This window comes from Antrostomus carolinensis, unplaced genomic scaffold (genome assembly GCF_000700745.2).
Source record: "Antrostomus carolinensis isolate BGI_N321 unplaced genomic scaffold, ASM70074v2 scaffold32667, whole genome shotgun sequence".
Taxonomy (NCBI): domain Eukaryota; kingdom Metazoa; phylum Chordata; class Aves; order Caprimulgiformes; family Caprimulgidae; genus Antrostomus; species Antrostomus carolinensis.
The window spans coordinates 1-9,869 of record NW_010325855.1 but is presented as its reverse complement, the minus strand read 5'-3'; the positions used below and the strand labels follow the sequence as shown (position 1 = coordinate 9,869).

The window sequence follows — 9,869 nt, the reverse complement described above, 5'->3', positions numbered from 1 at the left end:
GTGCTGTGTAACACATACCCCCACCAGCTATAGGGCTCTGGGGTGGAACCAAGCCTGGCAGGGAAAGAACATCCCTTCTCTGAGGGTCTCTAGTTGATCTGCACACGCAGCAGAAGTGGATTTTAAGGCTGTCACTGTTGATTTGATATTCACTCTAGCCTGGTACCTATGAATGAAGCTCCTATGACCACCAGATTCTTCCCAGTCGCCAGCTCTAAGATCTTTCTAGACTCTTCTGGGGTATGAAGAAAGGACACGTTCTGCAGGTCTGCACCTGGGACTTTGAGGAAACTGGAGCTGAAAGAATCCAAATATGTCTCATGATCAGAAATGAAATGGAAAGAATGAGGGGGAAGCACAAACTCATGCAATCTCTTGGCTGTGTCACCCTGTCCTTTTATTTCATCTCCTACCCCTTCTCCCTCACATGCCTCTAGAAGAACTCCAAGCCCCCCCAGTGTTGCTCAATCTTGTCCTGTCTAAAATTTTATGTGTGGCAAATGCTTTGTGCACTCACTGGCCCCCTGTTGCAATGAGCAGCTGATTGTACTTCTGTGAGGACCCATCCATGAAGCGGACCTTCTGCTTCTGGAAATCCACCGACACTGCCTGCAGGAGAAAGGAGGCAAAGATCAGACTGGTACCTGTGCTCCACTGGTGTCCTGTCACATCAATCTGTTCTGCTTGCCTGTGTCTGCATGCCCTATTTCTGGACACTTGGGTGAGATGAGGAACGATGGATCCTCTCTCCTTCCTACAGGTCTTAGGCTTTAGGGGCACTAATTAGGTTTCTCTAAGGGGAGTGCAGAAGGCTAGTTCCAAGAGTCACTCTCTTTGTGATGGCACATCTGTCCATGGGTACCCAGATCAGTGTCACAACCAGGGCAAGCACACTGTTCCTAGCACTGGCCTTGGAGTGCTGTCCCAGAAGATAATGTGTGCACTTAGGCAGAGCCCTAATTTCTATAAATGAAGCGTTATGCCTGCAGGTGTGGTCATCTCCTCCCCATGGCAGGGACAGGACCACCCATTGAGGACGGAGCTAAGCTGCTCTTGTACCTCTTTCTCTGTCCAGAACTCTATGCAGAGAGTATCAAGGAACTCTGGTTTCCTCAGGTAGATGTCCTCAGCTTTCAAGTTCATTTCCTGGAAACAAAACAGAAATATGAAATCAAGCACTTCCTGCAGCCAGCGATACCCCTGCAGCCAGCGATACCCCTTGCAGCCAGCGATACCCCTGCAGCCAGCGATACCCCTGCAGCCAGCGATATCCCTGCAGCCAGCGATACCCCTTGCAGCCAGCGATACCCCTGCAGCCAGCGATACCCCTTGCAGCCAGCGATACCCCTGCAGCCAGCGATATCCCTGCAGCCAGCGATACCCCTTGCAGCCAGCGATACCCCTGCAGCCAGCGATACCCCTGCAGCGTTTACTAGGAAATGAGGTTGCATAAGCGGCAAGTTTTGCATTAGTAAATCACAGCTCCCCACACTTCCCCATCCTCATCCTCTTCTTGTTCCCCCTCAGAAAAACCCATCAGCTCCAACTCTAATGGGAAGAACTCAGTGAAAGGGGTTAAACCCATTAGCTCATGGTAGACTCTGATTAAAGACTTTCTGGGAGGAAGAAGTGAGATGTTAGCTGGAAATTATACCCCTTTTCACTGTTTCTGCTTTGCCAGAACAGCTCACTCGACTGCTCAGTCTGGTCCTGAGTGTGGGCCACATCCCTAAGTCACACGTGGTACCCAGGCACAGTCCTGCCCTTCCACATACAAACCTTGCTCAGTTTGGACTTGTCATATGGAACATGTTTCTCTTTGGTGGCCATGATGATCCTGCCAGTAAAACCCTCTTGGCGAAGTGTCTCTGCACACACCAGGGCAGCCACACCTACAAGAGATGCTCATCTTGGCCCTCTTACACATCACTATGGAGTAGGAGGAAGGTGGCAAGTCCTCCCTGGAGAAGAGAGAGGCAGTTCACAGCAAGTATGGGGAGGGTGCAGTACAGACTGCTTCACTGACCTCCCCCCAGAAGCAGCATCGTCTCCCGGTTGAGAGGGCATTGCTTGCTTGTGTTCTTCACCCTCACACTGCTTTCAAGATCCTAGAAGAAAATGAGAAATGCTGAAATCATATCTAGCCCAAGGTGCTGCTTGTGCTTAGCGACAGCAGGTAAGGTCAGTACCTTCTTTTTTGCTGTAACAAACACCTTTCCGTCTGCCACTGTTACCTGAATGGGTGAAAGGAGAGTATATTTAAGTGCTGCATTCATGAGGTGGTGGTGGGAACTTTACTGGGAGGTTCTGGTCCAATGGGCCACCTGTCTCTGATACCCCGAGAGTGACTTGTAGGGATCTCGGACATCAAATGATGCTGAGGAGCTCATGAGCTCTTGTCCTCATCCCAAGAGCACTCGGGAAGAGGCGTAAATCCTTTTTTCTTTAAAAAGAGCTGTGCTGGCTGTGAGGGATACCAGGACGTACAGCATCAATTTTGATCGAAAGGGGCTTTAGGACAGGGAGTGATCCCAAGAAATCATCCCTTGTGTGGCTCTGTGCGACCTGAACCATGGAGCTGTGGCCAGGGCAGGGTCCCTTCAGTCAGTGTCACGAATGTGGAGCTTGTGGGAGTGAATGAGTGCAAGTGGCATGGAGGACGGGGCTCAAGCTGGGAGGAGGAATAGACAATAAGTCACCTTAAAGCAGGGAAGACAGTCCAGAGAAGGGTATTCCTCAATGTCTCCGGTTTTGATGTTAAAGCAGGCGCCGTGCCAGGGACAGCGCAACCTCTGTCCTCTCAAGACTCCTGCAACAGAAAAGCCTCTCACAACCAAGCAGTGAGAGCTGACCTCCCTGACAGGGCTTCTGCCCCCTGCCCAGCGCCAGGGTTACCTTTGCTGAGGGGGGCACCATAGTGGGGACACTTGCTGCCCAAGGCGCTGAACTCCTTCTTGTTCCTCACCAGCAGCACTGGGTAGCCGGCCACCATCACTTCCCAGAGCCTGTGGGAGAGGCAGAGAAGTGGGTGCCCTGAGGAGCTCAGGCTCAGCCCCTCACAGCCAACATGCTGCTCCCTCGACCAACAACATGGCGTCTGCCAACATGGCAGCTGTTGCCATGGCAATGCCGCTCCTCCCGCCTGCAGGCCTCATGGCAGCAGGCCAGGCCTCCCGCCAGCCCGCTGGGTACTCACTCTCCATCCCCGACATCAGCCTCCTTGCAGACCTCGGCGGTGATGGTGTCATCGCCGTCCATGCTGGTGGCTGCAGGCGAACAGAGGGAAGGGTTGGCCGCCATGGATGTTGTTGCCTGTAGACTTTGTGTTTCACCCCTTGGCAGATGATCCTCCCCACGCACCTTTGTCCCCTCACTGCCAAATCCCACCTCAAAACGTGGGGGCACCACTGTCCCAGCTGGGAGCAGGTCAGCGGGGGTGCTCAAGGGGACCTGAGCTCCCAGTGCTGCAGGAAAAAACCTACAACTGGCAGAAAACACACATTTCCCCACTTTTTCAACGTTGTCTCCAAACGCAGAGCCCATTCCTCTGCTCTTTTCTCCTCTGATTTAACCTACTTTTTTTGTTTTCAGCCTCATGTCCCATTAAACTGAACTGCAGTGCAGGGCGAGCGAGCAAATATGATTAACGACCGTTGTAAATAAATAAAATTCTTTATGGCAAAGTGCCACTGCTGTAGCCTGTGGCTCCCCCAAATTGGGGTCTGAAGAGCTACTTCAGCCTCTCCAAAACCTGTCCAATGTTTGTGGAGAGACATTATTCATGATAATTGCTATGAGAGCAGTAATCCCTGCCCAAACTGCCTTTTGAGGTAGAAAAGAGCCAAAACCCCATGGTCCTTAGCGCTGTCCCTGCCTTAGCAATCAGCTCAGAGGTTGATTAGAAATTTCCCTCTCTGTTTTGGAGGAAAAAAAAAGCAAGAAATGGAGCAGAGGAGGGTTGTTCAAGGCAGGTTTCAGTGCAAGGTGGTGACTTGTAAATCCCCACCATGGTGCTGCCCCACTCCCAGGTCCCTGGGGAAGGAGCATCAGTGGGTACTCACCCGGTCCCGCTGTGGGGAGCTCAGGCACTCGTCCTCCGAGTTGAAAGCCACCACCACCATCCACAAGTTCCTCCTCCACCGAGGTGACACCCTCGTGTTTTAACACAAGCGCTGTCCCCGCCGCCAGCCCACGGCTGGGTGATGCTGTCCCCGAGTTGTGCAATGTCCCCATCCGTCAGGAGGTGCATCTCCTGGAAGCAGCCACCTGCCAGCGAGTCTTATCTGATTTCTGCAACTAGTCTGTGCCTAATTAAGTGTATTTTGCTTGGATTTAGAATTGCAAAAGCATTAAATACACGTAGGAATTATGTCACAGGTGTGGTCTAAAGACTGGGTGCGTCATGTGTAGTGTGAACAGAAACTTGAGTGGATGCAGTGACACCCCACTGCATCTTCTCATCACCCCTTTTCTTGATGGAAAGCACTCTAGCTCAGTGCTATGTATTTTTGCAGCACTTTGGAATTATATTACTACTTTTTATAAATTTCAATAACATTCAAAATTATTTAATTTGATCTTTTGATAAGATCTCTCTCCATTCATTTTAGGGACTATGAGATGTTCAGCACCTCTGCACGTGCCTTACGGTCCAACTCTTTTTCTGGTTCAGCCTACTGATGTCCAGGGATGTGATCCCATCGTCGTTTGGTCCCTGAAGGGTGGCACAGAGCAGCGTGCTCCTTGCTTTACTATTTTTGCAACAGAGTGGGAGTTGCAAAAAAAAAATGGGAGTAACGCCTACGCTGTTTGTGTCTCCTCCAGTTCTTATCTCTATTTCACAGTCAATATGTTTCACAACCTTAAAATATAACTCGAAATTTAGAGGGGGAAAAGTTACTAGCAGTTTACTTCCATCATCTCTCTTGCAGAACCAGAGCTTCACGGGGACCAGCTTTCTGGCACGCAGCACGTTCCCAAATCCAGCACTGAGGGAGATAAAAATCCTTTGGTGGGCATAGCCTGGAGAAGAGGGTGCTCACAGGGATGCTTGGTAAGTACAAACTGGCTAATTTGTGAAGCAGCTCGCTTTGTTGGACCCGCCAAGCCATGAGCACACCTTCTTTCAGTGCCGGTGCCGGGGCGCTGCCAGGTAAGAAGTGATCTTAGCCTACGGGTGATGCACACCCATCATGAACACAGGTGCGAGGTATTTTCTCACAGAGCCAACGAGCAGCTTTTGGGCTCTGCCTTCCTGGCCAGGAGCCTGAATGTGAAGCAATCTGGCTGCCGAACGTCCCTGTTTAAACTTTCTGTAATTATTCCCCTGAAGCGCGTTCCCACGTGGAGAAGCAGCAGCCCTTGCAGACGCATTCTCTGACTCAGCAGAAATCACTAAAAAAAAGGTTGTTTGCTTAGGGATGAAAGCTGCAGCACACTGGCAAAGTGGCAGGTACAAAGGTGTGTGGATACGGGAGTCTTCGGGATGAGCCAGGTGGAGCTCAGTCCTGTGTGGTGGCATTGGCACTGCGGGGCTGAGCAGCTAAATTTGGCTGCTGGATGCTGCTGGATGCAGCCAAGCACCTGGGGAAGGGCTTTTGTAAAATGTAAAGGGATAAAAGCAAACCAAGACGCCCATCTCTGATGGGGACAAAGAGGATGGCAAAAGATAGAAAGGGTAAAAGGGCATTGGATTTAAGAAGGAAGGTGGGAAATAGCTGCAGGGAGGCTGCGTTACTGCATCTCTGAGAGCCAGCACCTAGGAACACACAATACACCCTCGAGGGATTTGGGCAATGGGATGGTGTTGAAGGCAGACTTTTGGGAAGCTGCTCTGTAAGCATCTTTGGCTCTTTGTTAGGTAACCCAGAGGTAGGTACTCAGAGTGGTTAAGACCTTGGCTTGTAATACACAGTAGGATTAAACATAGGAAGGAAGAGAGCAAAAGGAAGCAGTGCCCTCAAATGTGAACAGAGCCCAGGTAAGCATCAGAAATCCCTGACCAGACCTGCCACCCGCATTGCTGCTGACTCACATGAGCTGTTGAGCTGACCTCATATTTTATTAGATAACTTCACTTTTGCTGTGTCTCTCCAGCATTGTCAGCCAGCACCCCAAAAAATTCAAGTTTAGAGGTGAAGATTTAAGGGGGTAGCTCTCCTCCCTTCGAGTCCCTACTACCGTCAGCTGGTATAGCACATTTTCTCATGCCGTGACGCAGCTGTGGCTCTGTGGATGTGCCCTTGTCCCACCTTTGCTTGCCCCCAGCTCGCTCAGGTCAGTGTCCTTCCCTGCCCTGCAGACCTGCTGATTTTAACCGAGCATTATCCACAGAGTCAAATGTTATTGAAGACTGTTCAGGTACAGGAAGAGGAAGCAAAATGAAAACTGCAGCAGAGCTAAAATGATTAATGGGACAGTGCTCTCAGAACAGCTTGGTTTGTGATATTAATAACGAGAGAATTCAGGAGGGAACCTAACCTGTTCCAAGTTGCAGCAGCAGGAGACGCAGTTAGGAAGCTCCTGTGCTTAAATTCATAATGCAGGAGGAATCAAGTGGGCTCAGCAACATGTGTTGCTGCCTGGAATGGGTTTAGGGACTGAGATGTGCTTCCACCTTGCAGGGCTCATTCTGAAACTGTCTGAATTGGGAAAAAAAAAAAGCATGCAGTCATAAATATATCATAATGTAACCAGAAAGCACAAAGATATCTGCCAAAAATTACTTAAACTTGAGAATGGTCAACTAAAGAGGGGAAAAAAAGTTTATTCCACAAGAGAAGAAGACATGGAAAAGGAAATACTTAGTGGGAATTAATTGTCATATAGGGTAAGAATAATTATACATGTTGTTTCACATTTTCTACCTAAGCATTCATGTCTGGCGATGATGAGAGATGGGATACAGGCTGGGCAGACACCTGGCACCACATTTTACTGTTCACCACAAGGAAAGAAGGAACCTGAAACCTTAATAATAGCAGCAGATAATTCAGAAAGTAGATAAATTTGGGGCATGTCAGCTACTGAAAGCAGAGGAGAAATACAAGGAACTGCCCATGCTGCTGGACTTGAAGGGGTTTTGCCAGTCAATGTGTCTGACAGTGGAATTTTTTTTTATCCCACAGCATACCTGTGCAGCTGGAGTTAGAAGAACAGGGAACATCCTTTGTGCAACCAAATCATGGCAGCTGGTCCAGCCCTTGAGAGAGAGCTGAGCCCTCATGACTTTTGCCAGAAGGACTATGCTGTGGCAGAAGCTTCCACGTCTGTTGGTTGTGGCAAGACCTGGGCAGAGTGGGCTCCTTCTTGAGTAAGGGATGGTGGAGCTGAGAAAGCACATCTCATCGTGGAGTGACCTGCAAGCACCCAAAACTCCATGCAGGAGTAGTGGGGTGCATCTGTGGGGGGACACAGTTTATCTGGCAGAATTCATATGGAGAATTAACAATAAACTGGTGGCCCTACGTTGTGGACAATGGGTTATCTCCTAGATGTGCTGCAGAGAAATTCCAACCTGTGAGAGGGAGAAAAAAGTCATCATCCAGCTATTGAAAAAACTGCTGTACCCTCGATTTACACCCCAGCTGCTGCTGTAAAGCCCCTGCTATGGGATTAGCTGTGGTCCCCACAGCGATATGGGATGGACCTAGGCATGTCCTGGCTGATATCTGGAAGGAGACCCCTGTGCTGCTGAGGGCACGCACCGACAGCGACCCGTCACCAGGCTGAGCTGCCTCCCTGCAGAAAATGAGGCCGTTTAGAGACTGTTAGAAAACTTCTCAAAATTTGGGTAAAAAAGGCAATATCTCCAAATAAGGTGTGAATGAAGAGTCCCATCAGATCAAGCTGCTCTCCCCAGTTCTCCAGCGAGCATGCAGGGACCTCTTGTGGCGACTGTGCCTGAGAGCTCCTGTCCCTGCTCTTCCGTACGGCTTCTTTTGGGACAAGCCTGGCTACCCAGCCTGTGGCATGTGGCTGAATATTTGGCTTGATTTGGTGTCAAGGGACCTGTTTGTAACTGGACTTGGAAGTCTCCAGCTCTGAAACAATCCCTGGTTAATGTCATTGCTGCAGAGGAAGGAAGACAAGGAAAAAAGGCTGGAAACAGGGGTTGGGAGAAACCACTGCCCAATGGCAAGTCCTGGTAAAATTAAGTAAAATCTGGGCTAAAATTACGTAAAAAGTAGACTGTGTGTATGTATGAAGCTGTTGCTAGTGCTCTAGCAGCGGGGATCAAAGCACCTGAATCAGAGGCTCAATTAATCATGGCTTAAATTCCTCCTATGCGGAAGTGGTAAGTAAAAGCTCTCCAGTGTCCAGAAACATTTTAACTATTTCTGTCCCCAAGCCTGGAGAAATGTTCTTCTTTAGAAGAACAACACCATGAGTGGATGAGCCCCTGGAACAAACAGGGCCAGGCTCATTTCATGGTCTGGGACTTTACCTGCAGGCAGGTGAAGGGCAGGGTTGTCGCTGCGGAAAGCAGCAGTTGAGATTTCTGAGGCTAAAACACCACAGATGACTTCTCATTAGGAAATCAGCTCTCTGCAATTTTATCCTGCAATTAACTGTGAAATGATTTTTCTCCTCAGTGCCCTGAGCAGCCCGGCATGTCTCCCTGTCCTCAGCGTATCTTATGCTAAACAGAAATGTCTTTGCATTTGGCATCCTCAGTAACAGATTAGCCTACGTGATCCTTCGAGTCCTAATACACGAGATTATTTACAATCCCCCGAGCAGTCAGGTTTGCTGATTACTTCAGGCAGCATCTCATCACTATGAAATTACATTGTCTTGTCTGGCTTTTAAGCAAATTTCTGCAGCATGAACAGATGTTTTTCTATCAGCTGGGACTATCTCACCTCCCTCCTTCAGATCTGATTTAATCGCTCCCCTCCTCAGTGTCCCTTCCATCAGTGTATCACTTGTTGATGTTTTAGTGTCCATCACCCCAGCCTGGGGAGTGACTGAGGACTCAGGCTCCACACGTTTCTATTTCAGCAAAGAGAAAGTAGAAGAATTAATACCTCAAAGGAGAGGCAGAGTTTGACATTAATCTGTGTGTACACGGTGACTCATCCTGTCTGCAGAAGAGGCGCAAGGTCTGCGCTGCAGCAGCCAAGCTTCTGGTGGAGATATCAAAAAGCAACGAGGGAGCGATTAAATTACGGAAAGCTGGAAAAACATCGCAAAGAAATTGTGGGTATGGGATGCTGAATTCCCACAAACCCCAGACAGCAGAGCTGGGGCACCCCAGACATCAGGGAGCTCCTTGTGGGACAGAGGGGTGGCGAACAACAGTGCTGTGGGCAGAGCAATTTTTTGGCAGGGCAATTGGACCTTCTTGCTTGCTGGATGTGTGGTCAGATGCGCTGGTGGGTGTTGGCGTGGGTCCTTACCCAGGGTGAGGGATGGCTCTGTGGCGCAGTACAATGGTGTTGCCTCACTGGCATCCTGCACCAGGGATGCTTTGGGGTGAAGGACAACTGGCCGCAGCGCCCCACGGGTGAGGTGTCACCCAATACCACTGAGGTGGAGGAGGAACCTCAGGGGGATGAGGAAGGTGTCCCCAGCTCCAGCACAGTGACAGGACACCCAGACCCCCACCCCATGCCACGCTGGCAGCCAGTTTTGGGGCTAGCTGTCATTTCTGCCATGCGATGCCCGGTGCAGGGTGACGCACACCCCGGGGTTCCCGTTCCCCGTTCCGACCTCACGCTCTAACGGGCAGCTCTTCCCCTGCGTGTCCGCGTCTCTCTGTGGGGGGATGCGGGAAATACCAGCGCCAGCAGCGAGGCGGCTCCCGCAGCCCGCCCGGCCCTTCCCTACGGGGACGATGCTCTCTGCTCCCTCCCGCGCTCCGGGGC

At 50.3% G+C, this 9,869-nt stretch overlaps 1 protein-coding gene across 1 annotated transcript in view; it reads right to left on the bottom strand.

The window, feature by feature from the left end:
* Positions 1 to 3,258, bottom strand: part of LOC104527623 (apoptosis-inducing factor 3-like) — a gene marked incomplete at its 3' end in the record, with an annotated part of 6,835 nt that extends 3,577 nt beyond the window's left edge. Inside the window, exons 1-9 of the mRNA XM_029085818.1 lie at positions 3,197 to 3,258; positions 2,896 to 3,005; positions 2,700 to 2,809; positions 2,190 to 2,234; positions 2,027 to 2,108; positions 1,780 to 1,892; positions 1,060 to 1,146; positions 518 to 609; positions 167 to 297 (exon numbers count right to left, since the gene is read on the bottom strand). Coding sequence (XP_028941651.1) covers positions 167 to 297; positions 518 to 609; positions 1,060 to 1,146; positions 1,780 to 1,892; positions 2,027 to 2,108; positions 2,190 to 2,234; positions 2,700 to 2,809; positions 2,896 to 3,005; positions 3,197 to 3,258 — 832 coding nt within the window. The remainder of the gene's footprint in view (positions 1 to 166; positions 298 to 517; positions 610 to 1,059; positions 1,147 to 1,779; positions 1,893 to 2,026; positions 2,109 to 2,189; positions 2,235 to 2,699; positions 2,810 to 2,895; positions 3,006 to 3,196) is intronic.
* Positions 3,259 to 9,869: the final 6,611 nt, after the last annotated feature.